General features: G+C 54.3%; 9 protein-coding genes across 9 annotated transcripts; 4 read left to right on the forward strand and 5 right to left on the reverse strand.

Annotated features, from left to right (window-relative positions):
* Window positions 1–72: 72 nt before the first annotated feature.
* On the reverse strand, window positions 73–2,007 carry N7510_000610 (chaperonin-containing T-complex subunit CCT4; the record flags this gene model as incomplete). The annotated part of the gene is made up of 7 exons (XM_056972539.1): window positions 73–927; window positions 983–1,555; window positions 1,603–1,632; window positions 1,685–1,714; window positions 1,771–1,793; window positions 1,847–1,898; window positions 1,960–2,007. The coding sequence occupies 7 exons, from the start codon at window positions 2,005–2,007 to the stop codon at window positions 73–75; spliced, it is 1,611 nt and encodes a 536-aa protein (XP_056837656.1).
* A 327-nt stretch (window positions 2,008–2,334) lies between these two features.
* Window positions 2,335–3,805, forward strand: rpt1 (proteasome regulatory particle base subunit RPT1; the record flags this gene model as incomplete). The annotated part of the gene is made up of 4 exons (XM_056972540.1): window positions 2,335–2,429; window positions 2,481–2,595; window positions 2,643–2,872; window positions 2,926–3,805. 4 exons carry the CDS (start codon window positions 2,335–2,337, stop codon window positions 3,803–3,805), a joined length of 1,320 nt encoding a protein of 439 aa, XP_056837657.1.
* A 318-nt stretch (window positions 3,806–4,123) lies between these two features.
* Window positions 4,124–6,359, forward strand: N7510_000612 (succinate dehydrogenase [ubiquinone] flavoprotein subunit; the record flags this gene model as incomplete). The annotated part of the gene is made up of 6 exons (XM_056972541.1): window positions 4,124–4,165; window positions 4,238–4,292; window positions 4,353–4,426; window positions 4,477–4,640; window positions 4,695–6,083; window positions 6,140–6,359. The coding sequence occupies 6 exons, from the start codon at window positions 4,124–4,126 to the stop codon at window positions 6,357–6,359; spliced, it is 1,944 nt and encodes a 647-aa protein (XP_056837658.1).
* Window positions 6,360–7,173: 814 nt separating this feature from the next.
* Window positions 7,174–8,729, forward strand: N7510_000613 (uncharacterized protein; the record flags this gene model as incomplete). The annotated part of the gene is made up of 2 exons (XM_056972542.1): window positions 7,174–7,771; window positions 7,891–8,729. The coding sequence occupies 2 exons, from the start codon at window positions 7,174–7,176 to the stop codon at window positions 8,727–8,729; spliced, it is 1,437 nt and encodes a 478-aa protein (XP_056837659.1).
* Window positions 8,730–8,927: 198 nt separating this feature from the next.
* N7510_000614 (argininosuccinate lyase ARG4) lies at window positions 8,928–10,455 on the reverse strand (the record flags this gene model as incomplete). Its single annotated transcript, XM_056972543.1, has 3 exons — window positions 8,928–9,436; window positions 9,499–10,329; window positions 10,404–10,455. 3 exons carry the CDS (start codon window positions 10,453–10,455, stop codon window positions 8,928–8,930), a joined length of 1,392 nt encoding a protein of 463 aa, XP_056837660.1.
* A 607-nt stretch (window positions 10,456–11,062) lies between these two features.
* N7510_000615 (Acyl-CoA N-acyltransferase) lies at window positions 11,063–12,208 on the reverse strand (the record flags this gene model as incomplete). Its single annotated transcript, XM_056972544.1, has 1 exon — window positions 11,063–12,208. The coding sequence occupies one exon, from the start codon at window positions 12,206–12,208 to the stop codon at window positions 11,063–11,065; it is 1,146 nt and encodes a 381-aa protein (XP_056837661.1).
* Window positions 12,209–12,856: 648 nt separating this feature from the next.
* Window positions 12,857–13,663, reverse strand: N7510_000616 (uncharacterized protein; the record flags this gene model as incomplete). The annotated part of the gene is made up of 1 exon (XM_056972545.1): window positions 12,857–13,663. One exon carries the CDS (start codon window positions 13,661–13,663, stop codon window positions 12,857–12,859), a length of 807 nt encoding a protein of 268 aa, XP_056837662.1.
* A 645-nt stretch (window positions 13,664–14,308) lies between these two features.
* On the forward strand, window positions 14,309–14,725 carry N7510_000617 (uncharacterized protein; the record flags this gene model as incomplete). Its single annotated transcript, XM_056972546.1, has 1 exon — window positions 14,309–14,725. The coding sequence occupies one exon, from the start codon at window positions 14,309–14,311 to the stop codon at window positions 14,723–14,725; it is 417 nt and encodes a 138-aa protein (XP_056837663.1).
* A 2,238-nt stretch (window positions 14,726–16,963) lies between these two features.
* N7510_000618 (uncharacterized protein) lies at window positions 16,964–18,465 on the reverse strand (the record flags this gene model as incomplete). The annotated part of the gene is made up of 2 exons (XM_056972547.1): window positions 16,964–18,210; window positions 18,321–18,465. 2 exons carry the CDS (start codon window positions 18,463–18,465, stop codon window positions 16,964–16,966), a joined length of 1,392 nt encoding a protein of 463 aa, XP_056837664.1.
* Window positions 18,466–18,981: the final 516 nt, after the last annotated feature.

Here is an 18,981-nt window from a genome sequence, read left to right on the forward strand (position 1 = left end):
TTTTTTTTCTATTGTGCAAATTCCATTTCTTTTTAATTACTCATTGCAATCGCATCATACAACGCTCAGCGCCTACCGCGACAGAGCAATGTCGTCAATCCTCATGATCATCTTCACCGTCTCGGCCGCCAGCTCAATGGCGCTGGTGCTCACCAGCAGCGGCTGCAGGATGTTCTCCTCGGTGATGTCGTCCTTGACACCGCCGCTGCGGATACTCACACCCGCATTGTGCTGGCCCTGCGCGTGGCGGTGTCGCAGGTCGGTGACTACCTTGATCGAGTTCAGGCCCGCGTTTTCAGCGAGCGTGGTCGGCACAACCTCCATGGCCTCGGCGAACGCCTTCCAGCAGATCGCTTCGGTCCCGGTGAGCTCGCGTGCGCGCATGGCGAGCGCGTGAGCTACTTCAATCTCCGGGGCACCACCGCCGGCGATCAGGGCGCGCTTCTTGACCAGACAACGAATCACACATAGAGCGTCGTGCAGCGATCGTTCGGCCTCATCCAGGATCAGGTTGTTGGCGCCACGGGCGACAATAGAGACGGTCTGGTTGAGAGCGGCGGGGGGCGACTTGATGCCGGTGACCTTGACATACCGGGCACCGGAAGCCTGAACCTCCTCGACGAGGTCGGCGGTGCCCAGCTTGTCTTCGGTGAAGGAGTCGACGTTGGCAACTGGCTTGCAGCCAAGACTCTTGCACAGGAACTCGACCTCGTCTCGCTCGATGTCCTTGATGGCTAAGATCTTCAGCCGCGAAAGGAAGTGTAGCGACAGCTCGTTGACGGCGTCACGGAGAATAGACTTCTGGATCAGGAGCACGTTGCACTTGGTCTTTTGGATCTTCTTCACCATATTCAGCATGTACTGGCGCTCCTCCTTCAGAATCTTGTCCATCTGGCGATAGTCGTTCACCACAATTTGGTTCTCCATCTATATAACGAACAGTCAGCCGCAACTCATAATTCGTAGGGAGAGAAAAGCGCACATCTGGCTTAGGCGGGCTCAGCTGGAACTGAATGAGACCTATCCGGGCCTTCTCAATCCTCGTCGGACCTCCGCTGCTCTTGATAACCGGCTGGTTCAAGACCAGGCCATCAATCATCTCACTATCCTCAATTGTCCCACCAACTTTCTTGACTATCCGGATATCACGCAGGTCCACGTTTTCGGCAGTCTTGGGATCAACCACCTTCAGCACCGAGTCGACAGCCATCGGACCTAGCAGGCCAGAGTGCTGAGACACAATCTTCGAGGAAAGCGAGGTCGCGGCGGCTTGGAGGAGGGTAGCGCGATCGGTCAGGTTAATCGGACGAGACATGTTGTGGAGGATTTCGACGGCGGCGCCTGCGGCTCTCTGGAAAGACTCGGAAATCACAGTCGGGTGAATGCCCTTGGATAGCAACCGGTCGGCGGCGCCGAGCAAGCTGCCAGCAATGACAACCACAGACGTTGTTCCATCACCAGCCTCGACATCCTGGGCCGCACTGAGATCGACCAGCATCCGGGCGGCCGGGTGCATAACGCTCATATCCTTCAACATGGTGTTTCCATCATTGGTCTGCGGGGGTCAGTCGGGGGTCGCGGTGACAGGATGGAATAGCGTACAATGATCGTTTGGCCCTTGGGTGTTTGAATCTAGAAATCCATCAGCATCGGAGTAGATATTGATGGTCGCATATGTACTCACCATCTTATCCATACCACGAGGTCCCAATGACTGTGTATCTGGTTAGCCCCTCGTCTCCGTAACCCAAAATGTGTGAACAATCGTACCGTCCGGATGGCATCGGCGACAGCTATGCATTGTCAGTCAAACACTCGCAAAGACTCGAATAATTAAACCACATACCTCTAGCCGCGAGAATGTTGGATGCCCGCACCGCCATCGGCTTCTCCTTATCCTGCAAACACCATCAGCCTGCATCCCACCACACACACCCACAGTCACCGCATCGCACGTACCTTGAAGGAGCCGCTGACAGGGGCACCCGGGACTGCTGTGGTCGCCATAATGAAGATTGGGGCACAAGCAACCGGAGAGAAAGAGAGGCAAGAAGTGGGATGGAGGGAAAGGAGTGCAATGTATTGTCAGTTCAGTCAGTGTGGACGGGAAATTCTACGAAGGCGGTGAGAACGAGCTCAGCTCAGCAGCTACATCACACGCTCCCTTCTGTCGTTCCATCTCTTCCCCCTGCACGTCTTCATCACTATCGGTCCCTGCGTTCGAGTTCCCCCAAATTAGCCTTTCGGTTTTGCCTTCTCCTCCCTACTCTACCTCGCTACTGCGTCTGCCTCCCGTCCTAGCTCCTGGGCCCGGGGCTGTCATCATCTCTCACCATGCCTAGCGCCACCGGAGAGAACTGGGAGAAGTACAAGAAGACCTTCGCCGACGACGAGGAGCCCGAGAAGAAGATCACACCACTCACAGACGAGTAAGTTTCGCCGCTGGGTTGATGTCAATCTGGCTAACCCGGCCCCGGCAGTGACATCGCAGTACTCAAGACCTACGGGGCGGCTCCCTACGCGACAGCCTTGAAGAAGCTCGAGAAGGATATCAAAGACAAGCAAGCAAGTGTCAACGAGAAGATTGGTGTCAAGGTGCGGATGCAGTCCCCTCCTAAAAACGCAGGAGCTCATGTCCCCAGGAATCCGACACCGGTCTCGCACCTCCACACCTTTGGGATGTTGCTGCTGACCGGCAACGCATGGCTGAAGAGCAGCCATTGCAAGTCGCTCGATGCACGAAGATCATCCAGGATGAAAAGGACTCGGACAAGAGCAAATATGTCATCAACGTCAAGCAGATCGCCAAGTTCGTCGTCAACCTAGGGGAGCGCGTAAGTCCAACGGATATTGAGGAAGGCATGCGCGTTGGGTAAGTCTTATCCGTGTTTTGATGGCTGCTCAGTCACTGACGCAGCTTTACAGTGTGGATCGGAATAAGTACCAGATCATGCTCCCACTCCCTCCGAAGATCGACCCCAGCGTGACGATGATGACGGTCGAGGACAAGCCCGACGTGACATACGGTGACGTGGGTGGATGCAAAGAACAGATTGAGAAGCTACGAGAGGTGGTGGAGATGCCGTTACTGTCGCCAGAACGATTCGTGAATCTGGGTATCGACCCGCCCAAGGGCGCTCTACTCTACGGACCCCCCGGTACAGGAAAGACCCTGTGTGCCCGGGCGGTGGCCAACCGAACGGATGCGACCTTCATCCGTGTGATTGGAAGTGAACTGGTCCAGAAGTACGTGGGTGAGGGTGCGCGGATGGTCCGTGAGCTGTTCGAGATGGCCCGTACCAAGAAGGCATGCATCATCTTCTTTGACGAGATCGATGCTGTCGGTGGCGCTCGTTTTGATGACGGTGCAGGCGGTGACAACGAAGTGCAGCGCACCATGCTGGAACTGATCACGCAGCTGGACGGATTCGACTCCCGCGGTAACATTAAGGTCATGTTCGCGACCAACCGGCCGTCCACCCTGGACCCGGCCCTGATGCGGCCTGGTCGAATTGACCGCAAGATCGAGTTCTCACTGCCGGACGTGGAGGGCCGGGCGAACATTCTGCGCATCCACGCCAAGAGCATGTCGGTCGAGCGGGACATTCGCTGGGAGCTCATCTCCCGGCTGTGCCCCAACGCGACGGGTGCCGAGCTGCGCAGTGTCGCGACAGAGGCGGGCATGTTCGCGATCCGGGCGCGGCGCAAGGTGGCCACGGAGAAGGACTTTTTGGCATCGGTCGAGAAGGTGATCAAGGGCAACCTGAAGTTCAACTCGACTGCGACGTACATGCAGTACAACTAGTCGACGTGTATTACCATCATCTACTCCTCAATTCCAGCTATCTATGTTGTTCACTCGTACTATGTAGCACGGATATTCGTTTAGGGAGACAACCGAGGGAAATCAAATTGTTCACCCGTGATTGGTCCCCGGCTGTCTGCTCGGCACATCACGGGTGTGGATGCTGACATAATGCCCTTTGGTTTTAGCAGGAGCAGCAGTTGACATTCCACCTCACTGTCCTGCCTCTCCCCTCTGTCCGTTCCCCCCATCGCCGGTTACGGTGTTTTGTGTTTGTTTCTGTCGGATTAGAGTCTTCCTTCTGATCCACTCGCCATCATGAGCTCGCTCGGCATGCGGAGCCTAGCTCCCGCATCCAAGGTTCGTCGCCCGAGTGATTTTCGGCCCGTCTGCTTTCGCCATGTTCGGCACTGACTGGTGATGGCTGCACAGGTTTCCCGTGTCTTGAGGGATCAGAGACGTCTCTTCTCGTCGTCCCGGCCAGCTGGTACGCTATCCCGAGAGCGTTGTTGCCCTCTTTCGTCGCGCTAACCCGCAATTGCTCCAGCCCGCATCTTCGCCAACCAGCCGCTGCGCGCCAAGGAGGTCAATGGTTACATCTCCGAGAAATACCCCATCATTGTAGGTCGACTTCGCTCTATGGATACCGAGAGATGTTCTGACGTGTGCAGGACCACGAGTACGATGCCGTCGTCGTCGGTGCTGGTGGTGCCGGTCTGCGTGCTGCCTTCGGGCTCGCGGAGGCTGGATTCAACACTGCCTGTGTTTCGAAGCTGTTCCCCACGAGAAGCCACACGGTTGCTGCTCAGGGTGGTATCAACGCCGCCCTTGGAAAGTAGGTCAACTCGTGGTCTGTATGTGCTGGAATTGCAACTAATAGTCCGAATAGCATGCACCCCGACGACTGGAGATGGCACATGTACGATACCGTGAAGGGTTCCGATTGGCTTGGTGACCAGGATGCGATTCACTACATGACCCGGGAGGCACCCGCCAGTGTTCGTGAGCTCGAGGGCTACGGCTGCCCCTTCTCGCGTACCGAGGATGGTCGCATCTACCAGCGTGCTTTTGGTGGTCAGTCCAAGGACTTCGGCCAAGGTGGCCAGGCCTACCGCTGCTGTGCCGCCGCCGACCGTACCGGCCACGCCCTGCTGCACACCCTCTACGGCCAGTCTCTCCGCCACAACACCAACTACTTCATCGAGTACTTCGCTCTTGATCTGCTGATGGAGGATGGCGAGTGCCGCGGTATCCTCGCTTACAACCAGGAGGACGGCACCCTGCATCGTTTCAAGGCCCACCACACCGTCCTGGCCACCGGTGGCTACGGACGTGCCTACTTCAGCTGTACCTCGGCCCACACTTGCACTGGTGATGGTATGGCTATGGTCGCCCGTGCCGGCCTGCCCAACCAAGATCTGGAGTTCGTCCAGTTCCACCCCACTGGTATCTACGGTGCCGGCTGCCTGATCACCGAGGGCTCCCGTGGTGAGGGTGGCTACCTGCTTAACTCCGAGGGTGAGCGTTTCATGGAGCGGTACGCTCCTACCGCCAAGGATCTGGCTTCGCGTGACGTTGTGTCTCGTTCTATGACTTTGGAGATCCGCGAGGGCCGTGGTGTCGGTCCCGAGAAGGACCACATCTACCTGCAGCTCAGCCATCTGCCCGCTGAACTTCTGCACGAGCGTCTGCCCGGTATTTCCGAGACTGCCTCGATTTTCGCCGGTGTCGATGTCACCAAGCAGCCCATCCCTGTCCTGCCTACCGTCCACTACAACATGGGCGGTATCCCCACCAAGTACACTGGTGAGGTTGTGACCGTGGATGAGGCGGGCAAGGATAAGGTCGTGCCTGGCCTGTTCGCTTGCGGTGAGGCTGCCTGTGTGTCTGTGCACGGTGCCAACCGTCTGGGTGCCAACTCCCTGCTTGATCTGATTGTCTTCGGCCGTGCTGTGTCGCACCGCGTCCGCGATATCTCGACGCCCGGCAAGCCCCACAAGGAGCTGTCCTCCGACGCGGGTGCCCAGTCGATCAAGGACCTCGACTTCGCTCGCAATGCCGACGGCCCCAAGTCGACCTTTGAGATCCGGAATGCCATGCAGAAGACCATGCAGACGGACGTCAGCGTGTTCCGTACCCAGGAGAGCCTGGACGAGGGTGTCGAGAAGATCACCGAGATCGACCAGTGGTATGACCAGGTTGGCACCAAGGACCGCAGCATGATCTGGAACTCGGATCTGGTTGAGACTCTGGAGCTCCGCAACCTGTTGACTTGCGCGTATGTATACTCGCTGACGTACCATTTGATATCTTGCTAACCATTTGTGTCTACAGTACCCAAACCGCCGTCGCTGCCGCCAACCGCAAGGAGTCCCGTGGTGCTCACGCCCGGGAGGATTTCCCCGACCGTGATGACGAGCAGTGGATGAAGCACACCCTCACCTGGCAGAAGAAGGCCCACGGCAAGATCGACCTGGACTACCGTGCCGTTGAGGGCAACACTATGGATGCCAACGAGTGCAAGCCGGTGCCTCCTTTCAAGCGTACCTACTAAGCCCGGTAACCCGGAAATGGATTGATCTCCGGTGGAGGAGTTGTTTCAGAGTGTCGATGACGTCCCGGCATCTTGGTTCCGGACTGACTTGTCTTGTCGATCGACCCCCAGGAGTCGTGAAAAAGACTACGTTTTTATTTGATTGTGTTACTTACCATCCTGTATAGCCATATTATTTCCTTTTATCTCTCAGGCGAAGAAAGACTTGGTGTACTGAGCAGTGTTTTTCTCTCAATTTGTCCTATATGATTGGAATTGGTTTCTTTTGAGCCAGTTGTGTTGCCCGTAGTTGCTGGAACAGCACAGCCTCGTTCTTTGTTGGCGGATTTTTTTGGATGTGGCGTTATAGACGGAGTAAGGCCCAGGAGACTCGACCCAGAACCACCTTCCCCGACCCTCGGCCTCCAACACCGTACGGCTACAAGGTATCCCGCGATGACGGGGGGTTAGGTTGGTGGTTTCCTCATGCAACTGTGCCACCAACAATCCCCGACCCAATCGAGAGCGTCTTAACGCACCAACAGTTCTTACATTGCATTCCTATATTTGGGTCGACACGGGGGACGGTCTGACAAACAAAGAATAGGAGCCTCAATGTCTCTTCACAACATGGGTTTCTCTTTCATGGCCATCGTCAAGGAGCGACTCTGGCCAACGTGCCGCTGCAGCCCTAAATCCTGGAAAAACTGGTTTGTCTTGCAAAGGTCTGGGTTTTTCCATTTCCAACAACCGCGGAGTCTTTGGGTGATTTCAGTCCTGCATCTAATCTGATTCCTTTCGTATAGTCTCTGCCACTACGGCGCCCGTCCCAGAGATGGACGTCTTCGATCTGTTTCCTCGAGCGGGTAGTCTGTACCACACCTGCTCCAGTGGCACGCAGTGGTATGTCTGTAGCAAAGGAGGCTACAGCGGCTGCTGCTCTAGTGATCCATGCACGAAGGGCATATGTCCAGATGACGATTCGATTGCTTCTTCGACAACCACATCACCCACCAAGTCTTCGTCGACATCACCGTCAAAGACATCGACAGAGACAAAGACTTCGATACCTTCACTGCCAACTACTAGCACGTTAGCAGACGCAACGGCCGTACAGACAACCACATCGGCAGCTTCTGTCACCGCTCCGACCACTGCTTCAACTGCCGTTGCTACTGCTACTTCGAGCAGTTCACCGAGTACCCATTATAACAACCGCGGGGCAATAATCGGCGGACTCGTTGGCGGCATCGCAGCCGTAGCGCTGTGCATTGTCCTTTTCTTCCTCTGCTGGCGGCGCAAGAAGAAACAAGGCCGTTTCTCCATCAGCTGGCGAAGGAGCCAGACCAATGCCTCCTACCACGATCCTGAGATGACCTCTACTCCTGGTACAAACTTCTCACGGTCTACCAATGACACTAGCTGTCTGAGCAGTAAGCAAGCTCCAAAGCCGTAGTTATAGGTAAACATATCTGACTAGTACGATTCCATAATCCAGACTCATACGCAAGCGCAACATCCTCAACCACAGCCTCAAAATCCAACCCATCAGATTCCTCCGCGGGTCTCCTAACAGGATCCTCCATCGAGTCGTCAACCCTCGGCCAAGCTACCCAACAAACATCCTCATCCAAAGACCTCGCCTCCCCTCCCCAAATTCACCCAATCACAACAACAACAACCCGCACATCCCTGATGGGAATCACGGCTGAACTCTCCGATACAGGCTTCTGGCGCACGTACTGCGAACTACCGCATAACCCGCAAAGAGAACTAATCAACCTCTCCCTTTCGCAGCGAAGACGTAGAGCCGTGCAGCAGCAGTTCCAGCAGAGCTTAAGCCGGCATCAGCTGAGTACTCTCCAGAACTGGGGTTTCCTTAGTTCTACTGGCAGTAGTCCTAGGAGCTCAAGTCAGGACTGCCTCGCCAACGCACCTCCTCTCCCTGCGCAGCGACAGATCGTTACGAAGGAGGGAGTCGTGCTCGGGGCAAATATGAATCGCTACTCGACTGCGTTTGAGTTTACATCGTCGCCGGTGGATACTGCAAATGAGAAAGGGAAGGAGATCCAACAGCAGTGTGCTGCTCATGACCGTGACCATGATCATGTTATGAGTTTTATGCAGTACGATAATGCAACTGGGACTGATGGATCGAGTCAAGCGGTAGAGCTACCGGGGAATCCGAGGACAAGAACAGAGTCGCTGGTTAGGAAGACTTCGATTTCTGGCGCTGTCGCTCCTGCTCCGGCGTTGACGTCAATGCCTTCTTTGGCTTTGTTTCGGGAGGACGAGGTGGTCTACTCGCCTAGTGACATGCCGCCAACATATGCAGTAGAGGAGGGCGTGTCGCCGAAGGATGTCAAGTCTCCGTGTGAGACGATAGGATAAGAGACTGAAACATGTTGCGATTTTTCCCTTTGGGATACTAGGTGTTTGGATTTTGATTCCCCCAACGTTTTCTATATTGGTTTCACCCTCAAAATGTGATATTTTTACTGCATAATTCATACATCGTAGCATTTTATCTAACCGAAACCAATGCCGCATACATACATCTTTTAGATATATCTGAGCAGCCCAAGAGATCTACAGCAGACCCTTAAGCACGGAGGTCTGCTCAATAACCGCCCGTTTGCTGGTGCCACCAATAGCATCCTTCAGCTCAACGGCACGTTCATAGTCCAAGCAAGCCTGGACATCGTCACCGAACCGCGCATCAACGTTCCTAAGCTGATCCAGCGAGAGCGTGTCCATGGGGACGCCGGTCTGCTCGGCCAGCGCGACCACGCGACCAGAGATATGGTGGCCCTCACGGAACGGCACGCCCTTGCGGACGAGGTAGTCCGCGATCTCGGTAGCCAGCATCTCCGGCGCCAGGGCGGCGGTCATCTTCTCCGGGATGACAGTCAGGGTGGACAGCACGCCGGTGGCGATCTGGATGCTGTCGCTGACGGTCTTGACATGGTCCAGCATGGGCTCGACGCTCTCCTGCAGGTCCTTGTTATAGGTTGTCGGCAGGCCCTTGATCGTGCACATCAGGCCGGCCATTTGGCCAAAGGCGCGACCGGATTTGCCGCGGAGGAGCTCGAGGCTGTCTATAAAGGCATTAGCGATGATTGGGCGAGAAAAAGGATGAAGAGAGGGAGACAACACTTACCGGCGTTCTTCTTCTGGGGCATGAGCGACGATCCCGTCGAGTAAGCGTCCGACAGACGCACAAAGCCAAACTCCAGACTGCTGTAGATAATCAAATCCTCGGCCCAGCGCGAAATCTTCAGCATGAACGAGCTGCCCCACTGCATGGTCTCCATAGCGAAGTCGCGGTCCGCTACAGCGTTCATGGAGTTGTACAGCAGACCGTCGAACCCGAGCTCCTTCGCCATGGCCTCGCGGTCAATCTGGAATGGGTTACCCGCCAGCGCACCGGTACCGAGCGGGCTGCGGTTGACACGACGGATGACCTCGCGCAGACGCTGCAGCTCGCTGGCAAAGGCGGTGGCATGCGACAGCAGCCAGTGGGACCAGCGGACGGGCTGAGCCTTCTGCAGATGCGTATAGCCCGGCATGAGGTAATCGATCTCCTGCTCGGCGCGGGAAACAGAGACCTTGATCAGGTCGCAGAGGCAGCTCTCAATGGCGCGCAGCTCGTCACGCAGCCACAACCGCATATCCGTAGCCACCTGCTCGTTGCGCGACCGGCCGGTGTGCAACTTTCCGCCGATCTCCTTGCCAATGATCTCGCCCAGACGACGCTCGTTGGCAGTGTGGATATCCTCGTCGTTCTCCTTGGCGACGAAAGTGTTTGTGCGCCATTCCTCGGCGATCTGCTGGAAGCCGCGCTCGATCTCGGCGAACTCGTGTGCGGTCAGGATCCCGTTCTTGGTGTTTGCACGGGCAAAGGCAATTGAGCCTGCGATGTCCTGCTTCCAGAACACTCGGTCGTAGGGAAGGGACTCGTTATACTGCACCATGAGGGGATCGAGGCCCTCTGTTGTGGAATGATCGTGTGAGTCAGTGGGGACGAAAGATAATGTGCCGGGGTAGACACTGCAAGCGACTCACGGGTGAACCGGCCTCCCCAGAGCATGTTCTCAGCGACTTTAGGGTTGCTCATCTTGGATGTTGGGGTCAATTGGAGGAGAAGGAGAAAGGAAAAGATGTCCAGAAGAAGAGAAGGAAGCACTTGGGGTGAATCATCCACGCTAACCCTAATTGGGAGGACCCACACTTCCATCACCGCAAGTATAGCTTCAGGTACTCCGACGTGGAACTAAATGTAGCAGTCTACTGGTCTAAGATGATCAAGAAGATCAACCTGCGAGCCCGATCTTGTCCAGACTTTGAGCTTTTTGACGCGCTCTCTATTCGTTGCCAGAAGGAGATCGAAATGTTTAAATATGAGTATGAGGCCGACCCCTTGGAGGCTTGGGGTGTACAGAGGGTGAAGGAAAAGGAGGTTATGCATGAATTTGACAATCTATGGGCACAATTTGAAATGCCAAAGAAGAAGGTAAAAAAGGTATAATAGAGGCTTCATGTCCAGCTCACATCAAAGGGGCTGTTCAAATACATGGGGATAAACAAAAAGGAGAATCCGGTATATCACAATGTCCACGCCGTATTGTAGCCCATTATAAGCTCCAAATATATGCTCAAATAGAGGACACGTGACATATTTAACATTATTTGCAATCGTGCCCTTCTATGTTTTTAACCAATGTTCAATCAACCAACTCAATCACAGTCCAAGTCACTGTAGTGAAAGGCTTTCCTCCAATCTTCTCCATGACACGCCGACTTGCGTGGTTATACTGCGCTACCTCAGTGTGCACCCATCCACCAAGCCGATCTTGATAATCAGGAATCTCAACACTATCAGCCCCGAAGAGTCCCCCCGGCGCCATACCGCGTCGCATCACTTCCTTGGACAACCGCAACGCAAGACCCCGACCGCGATGCTCCGGCTCAACATGCAAAGTAGCCAACGCACCGTCCGTGCCGAGGAAGGCCCAGGCAATAGGCATCTCGTCACGATCATCGACTATTGTTTCTGATGCCGACGAAGGATCATGATAGACAGCCACACCGGGCATGGTAGACAAACTCTTGCTGGAGCGGGGGATGTGCGTACGACTCTGGACCAGATCCAGGTGCGCGGGGAGGAGGCCGACCCTTCCACGGCGGTCCTGGTATCTGTACCCCGAAGGCAGAGCCGAGTCGCTGCCTGAGCTGAAGATCTCTTGTGGGAAGGAATATTTCGAGTAAGCAGGGTTATCGAAGCGATGCACCTTGATCCCCGGCAGGGGGTTGTCCGCGGAGTAAATCGGCTCACGTTGGAGCAGCGTAAAAAGACCCGTATGCAGGCTACCAATGAGGAAAGCGTGTGGGTCTGGCGCAGGGATCAAAGGCACGCCATTGTGAGTCTGGAGATCTTCCTTTTCCTTGGCTTCCTGCATGAATGACAGGTACGACGGGAGCAAATGAGTCTTGATGTATGTCAACAGAGCTAGTAGCTGGGCGCGGACCTGCGCTAGTGCCGACGGGCTGGCATCTAGCACAGACACGATATGATCAGAGCCTGTGATCGGCAGATTTGACGTGTGCTCCGCTTCGAGGCTGGAATAGACGACCATCTGGGTCTCACGTCCGCGAAAGAGATCCACCCGCGCAGCCAGCCACGGCTGTTGCTCAGGGGCTGGGGTACCGGGGGCGAACGTAGCTAGGATCTCAGCACTAGATGAAGGGTACGCGAGACCGTGTTGGATGCGCCGCACGACGGTAGCAGAGTGCGGCAAGTGAGCCGCGAGCGCCGGCAAGATGCTGGTGGCGTCGTGCTTGTAGATTTCCACTGCTGCAGGTTCTGTCATCGTCGATTATTCCCGAGTACCTGGATAGCAGTGATCTCTTAGTGCGAGTTGACAGGTTGACAGCTCTCCTAGGAGAGATTGACAAGGGTCGGTCATGGCGTGAGTCAGGGTGGAGCCGCCCTAGAGCGCAGCCCTAACTACCTTCGGATACGATGCTTACCCAGAGTATAGTGCACTCGACACTAAAAGGATCTGCCATCATCACCAAACTAGCGACCAGAATTTGTCACCCAGGTCCGTGCCTGTGGCGGTGCGCGCTATCGATTGTGATATACAAGCAACCCCCACTCTAGATATTAATCCAAGCATTGCCCTTGTTCGTACAGTGGAGCAGCCCTATTATTTATAATGGATGAAAGGTCTGGGCGCATCGTTTAACGCCTTTCGGTAAGACTCTGACATAAAGCTTGGGACACCAGGATTTTCATTTGACAGCTGTCAGAATAATATTGCAGACTACCACCCATCCAAGAACGCCACATGAGAATGAGAAATTAAATCAACCAACGCCGCATAGAACTTCTCGACATCTGGGTCATCTGGTGCCATCGTCATCGCCCCCAACCAACAAAGTAACAAGTGCAAGAAAGAACAAAGTGAAACAAACGAGAGACAAAACGGGTCATGGCTCATTAGGAATCGATAGTCCTACCAGGGACTGCGCGCCCCCACCATCCAATCCTCCATTGCCAGCCATTCACTCCACCGCGCCTCGGCTGCCCTGATCTCATCTTCCGACGGGTCCCGCAGTGGACGTAGGAAGGGTGCTTGCTCATCAGGCAAGATGTCGTAGGCTGCCTTGGTCGAGGCCCACCCGCTGCTCTTGGCCGTGAAGAGGAAGTTCACTCGCTCTTGCTTGTAAATGCAGCCCACGCCGGCCTCCCAACCATCCCCGAAGAAAGATTGTAGAACAGCAGGCGAGTCTTGTGCGGTGACAATCAGGCGCCTAATATACGGCCTGAGAGAAACAAACGGCGCCGGTGCGGCGGGACGGGGATGTGCACCGGCAACTACAAGGCCCATGTCCTGGTGACAGGGCAGTCGGATGTTGATGAACGCAGCAATGGACTGAACTATGGGTGAATGCTGACTGGTTGTGACGAAAAACTGCACGCAGCGCTTGTAGTGGGGGAACCAGCCCGTAGGATCCACGCGGCCAAACTCGCCTTCCTGCAGGACAGACTGGGCCTCTGGGTTGTTGAGGAGGGCATCCTCGAGGGCACGCCTGTCCGAGGAGCGTTCAGCATCCTGCTCGATAGATCCTGGACCAGGGCAAAACTTCTCAGAACTCAGGCCGTGGCGCACCCGGTGCGAAAGGCGGGACAATCGGGACCGCAGGGGGTGGGATCTCTTACTGGGATGGGCGGCTGGCTCGCGCGAGCAGCGATCGCGCATGTCCATACACGGAGAGCTTTCCCAGGACTCTCTTCCGGAACCCTGCATGCTCAGCGACATGATCGGTTGGGGGCATGTGTAGTTGTGAAGATAAAACGAGTTCAAAGTCAAGTGAAGTCGATGAGAATGAAAGGGCTATCATCAACCATGGGGGTGATGGGGCCTTATAGGTGTCAGGAAGATCCGTTCATCCATGACGGGCACGACGGACAGACCGAGGAAGAAAGGGTGAAAATGAGAGCAGCTCTGAAGATCCGATCAATAGAAGCATCAAGCCACATCCACCAGCCACGGACATGTCCGGTGTCCGTGCGTGCTTTTCTAATCCAAGGCTGTGGCTGTGTCCGGTGGAGATGATGTGCATTGTCGGCGAATGACAGCATCCCCAACACGGGCGGGGATCAATAGCAACTTCAATAGCGCCGACCCGACCACCAGGATTCGACCTGGATGCTCGCTAGCGGCAGATCACTGATCTTGCCCGGGGATGGCTGGCTGATGGGCGTCGCGGATGTATTCGGCCCATCTCACGGTCCCTGGATTAAACGTGGAAAAGAGGATGTAAGGGGGTGGACAGGGATGACCCCTGTTAGTTCGCGCATCGGGCTCCCCGTGGAATGACGCTAAATTCATCAAGACATCTGCCGAACTTCGATCTATACGATCTCGGCCCCCGCTTGTTTCCTTGGCTACTTATCTCAAATCATGTCCGAAGACATCGTGTTTAAAATGCAGCTTGCTCGCATCCTGCAGCTCAACATCCCCAACAAGTTTTTTTTTGGTAATCACAAGCCCACCATGAGCTACAAGAACAACTATGAGCTTCACGTCAGTATACCGAGGGCCCCACTGCCCTACCCTGCCCTAGCTGACCAGCTCACACAGAGCCGAGACAGGCTACATGACCGCCGTTCGCCACCCCCGGACGAACTGCTTGCCCCTCTGGCAACACTCTACCCGCATGTCGCAGCCCTACAGCTGCGGTATAACCCTAACAGCTGTACTTTCACGGGCTACCGCCACACAGGCTACTGGGCCTCAGCCTACACAACACAAGGCCTGGATGACCCATCGTCATCTGCACGGAAATATGGTGCGCGGTGCTGTCTGAGACATGTTTGACTTGTATACTAATCAGTTGCGCTGCAGACCAACAGCCCTGCCGCTTTGCCACTAAATTGCGTCGCTTCCTCAGTCGAGATGACCTCAAATACCGGCGACGATCTGAGTCAAACGCATAGTTTTGTATCTCTTCCGCCGCCGATATCTCTTTTACTTCGTCTGTTCGGTTAGCCTATGTCAGGGATGCACGCCCCCAGTCGCTTTTTTATTCCTCAACACGTCTCTTCTATTACTACAATGCTCTCTTCTAGAGAGGGATTAGCAAGGTGTTCTATGGTTTTTGTATGGGTATTGGTGTGGATATTTTTATTGTAGCGTTCTATTCTGAGCTCTGGATTGAGCATTTGATGTATATACAGGAATCTTACTTGAACAGATGAACAAACGAGACCATGGTTATACTCGAATATTTACTAAATCATGCATGGGTGTCGGTTGTTGCCCACCGATTGAGTAGGGTGTCTTTGCTCCAGACAAAATCTTCCGTATGGGACAGGACTATAGACACTCAGGTGGCAATCATAGCGGAAATCCAACACAAAAGCTTGCTATAGATTGTGAAAAGAAAAAAACAAAAAAAGCAAAAGAAGAAACTCACTTGAAACCATGACCTGCATCGCGCCGATCCTTCGCACCAGCCATCGCCTCCTCTCCCAAACGCCGATCGACAAACTCCACCAAGCAACCTGAAGGAAGCCACGCCCACCCAACCTACCACAGGGCAGGGCTCAGTGCTAGCTGACTAAATATTCATTCTGCGCCACAGTTTCCTGACTACAAGCAACCTTGTCTTTCCCTTTATGGAAAATCTTGCATATTACGGTGGAAATATATTCGCCCGCATTCCCACAGCCTCTAATGCACAACTAAAACCACTATATCGTATATCACATTATATCACAGTGGGAAAGCATAAACCCAAATACAAATCAATCCTGTTTCAATATGCGTGTGTGGAGCAATAATGAAAGCTCATCAGATCAGTGCTACGCTTTTTCTCCGGCCGACCGATTTTATGATCTGAGGCCCGGGCCGCGAGTAACCCAATAGCGCCAACTCAAACTCTTCCTTATGCCCCTACTCCTTTCCTGCCCTGGCAGCCACGCGTCAGCCCATATTCCTCAGATCGAATAATGAAAAGGATTTGGAATACCTTGTCTATCCCCCTGCCCCGTGGGGTCTATGTTAGTGGTAACCTAAACTGATGATGCCATTTTGCATATTTTCTTTTTCATCCTCCTTCCCTTCAGTATTACTACCTTCTATTGCAACGTTGTCTCCTATCTTTATGGAAGTTCTAGACCGCTATCAGGGGGACGGTGATCATACGGATGGTGATCATGATGATCTGTTACTTGCGCCATGGGGACATTGCCCTGCATGGTCTGCCAGGCCGAAAACTGAGCTACGGGGCGATGTCACTTCCCTGTTTCATATCCACTACAGACACCGGTTTTGCTATTAAGGGTGATGGCTGTCAGAACGCCAGCTTGCAAGAGACTCGGTTGACATGCACTGTACCCAGTCTGACTGACTGATTTCTTGTCTATGTCACAAAAAGCCTTTTGAATACCTTTATTTGCAAAGTCCCCTGAACAGGGATGACTGTCTACCTGACCCTTGGAGTTGAGCTGAGCATATGATTTTCAAGTTATAGTATCATACTTCATATTGATTTGTACTCTCGCTAGCGGTTTCATGGTTTTTCTTAATTAGCTCATCCTGTTTATGTACCTTGCGCGTCAATGATTCAAGTGGGCATATCTGTAGTAACCCAGTTTGATACTGCGGCACGGAGAGTGTCCCTAACGCAACCCATCATCTATACCTACTTTGTATTGGGAAATTATAAAAGAAATGCCAACGGAAGCCAACAGAGATTAATCCAGCTACTATGTACAGATGCTTAACTTCAAGTAATCATTAACTATCGAGGGTAATACGAACAAATGAGCTAAACCCCAAAAGGAGAGTGGGTATAGAAGGGAAACATATACATTGCAACACCGTCACCAGGACTTTCCCAAGCGAACAGAAAACAAGGCTCTCATGTCACAGCCCCATTTGCTCCAACGAGGAATAAATAAGAAGAAGAAACGCCAATTTTGAGGAGACTTCGTCCTTATGCATCGAGACTGACTCGGTTCCAGACTTGTCAAACTGGAAAGAAACAAAAGAGAGAAAAGGAAAAAACGTTTAGCATAATTATTTGGTCTCATCTTGATCATCCCTTGATATTCATGATTGCATAATGCTGGCCGATCCAGCCGCAGCGGTGCCCCAGCGTAGTCGCTTCAGGCCTCCGCGGACAGCTTCCTGGCCGCACGCAGCCGATGATGGCCGGGCGCCAGGAACGCCTCCGTCGCCCATGATTCCTACTTCGGTTCGTCCTACCTCCCGACCAATCATGTAGCCTGCTGAGAAGCTGATGGCGGAAAATAGAACTACGACGCCCGCACTGATGACCCACGTCATGATCGTGGGGCTGACTGCGGTGGTTGAGTCCGTTATGCTGGCGCGGCGGCTCTTCTTTGATGCGGCGCCGCGCTCTTTAGGAGAGGTAGACCGACGTTTGGCTTTGGAGACGGCGGGACCGGCGGAAACCGCGGGGCCGTGTGGGTGTCGTCGTGGTAGGGGTGGTCCGATGGATGGGCTGGTTTCTGTGTAGGGAGTCGACGATGGTGGTTCTTCGCCGCCACTTTCCTCTCCCATGGCGACCGATTCGCCTACAAGGCGGAATGTTGATGGCTGTGCGCCTGACGGGCCAGAAGACGAGGGTTGAGGGTCGGGCTTGGGAATTCCTCGTGCAGCCGCGGCGCACGAAAGCAAGGTGGACAAGCTCGCACGAAGGGCTGCGTCGTGGTCGGCATGGTGGGAAGGTGATATCATGTTATAAGGGCTGTGTTGAGGTGGATGCCTGCGCGACGGACCCATAGTGGGATAAGAGTCTCTTCGAATCGCGGTACGACGACTGGAGTTTGACAAGACACTGGGTTGAGACCGGCGAGAATCGGTAGGCCGAGTCCAGGAGGGATGCTGCGTGACTGGCGGGTGTGTGAAGACATTGGGTTGAGGTACGAATGGAGATTCGCTGATGCGCATTCCTAGTGCGGTGGAGGCGTCATCTTCATCGCTGGATGATGCTGCGTCAAACTGGGCCGAGGGTGGCTGAGTGGGGAGTGGTGCGCGGATACGGGGGCGGCCGATCTCTTCGTTGGAACTGCTGAGAATCCGATCTGACTCGCTTTCACTTTCTTCGTATTCCTCCTGACTGCTGCTTGTGAGGCTGGCTTCTCGCGAGGAATAGTCTACCTGAGCCGTCGTGACCGCTGCCAGGCGTTGCAGACGGCGTCGTCGACTGCGGTGATGGTATGCGCCTGCTCCGCGATGCTCGACCCGCAGGCCAGTGGTAATGATATCATCGTTCGTGGCAGCGGATGATAGGGATGAAGATGATGGTTGTGAGGATACCTCGATCCAGGAGTCTATATAATAGCGAAGTGAGTACATTGCGTTGCGATAAGGCATGGTGAACTCGATCGACAGGGGGAGAAGAAGTGCAAGAGGGTCGAGCGGTATAAAAGGGACAACATACCCTCTGATCTCATGGGTGCAGCACCAGACACTGACCGTGGCTGACCAGCGTTCTCGCGAGGCGGCTGATGGCCATCGCGCGTCATCCGACTTGCGGCTCTGGGCTCATGCACCTGACCTAGGAGGTCGTAGTGATTGGGTTGCATGGTCAGTTGAGGAGGGTGGAGGGAGAGAAAGAAAGAAGAGACGAGGAGAAAATGTTGATAAGAATAGGGATAGAGTGTTGAAGAGAGCCGGGGTGGGCTGATGGAAGAGGGACTGAGCGGTCAAGAACGTGGGGACGATTTATCTTATCAAGCTGGAGATCAGGATCCACTCCATCCCTGTGGTGCCCAACGTGGTCAGTCAGTGTGTTGCCAGGGCTGGATTTCAGTTGGTCCCTGAAAATCAGAGGCTCACCCGAAAGATGTGGCAACTGACTCTGAGAATGGTTGAGTGGGAGAGAGAGAGAGGGAGAGGGAGGGAGAGAGAGGAAGAAAGAGGGAGGGAGAGCACGGCAGAAGGGATGATCAGGTGAGATCAGCAGACGGAACAGGTGATGTGCAGAAGGGACCCCGTGATCTGCAGAGAGCAGGCAAGGAAGGAGAAAATATAAGAACAACGAGGACAGCAGGAAGGAGGAGAGGAATAGTTGCTAAGAAGAAGACAGAGAGACCAGACCA

Source organism: Penicillium lagena (assembly GCF_028827675.1).
Source record: "Penicillium lagena strain IBT 129212 chromosome Unknown utg000001l_segment0_segment0, whole genome shotgun sequence".
NCBI lineage: Eukaryota > Fungi > Ascomycota > Eurotiomycetes > Eurotiales > Aspergillaceae > Penicillium > Penicillium lagena.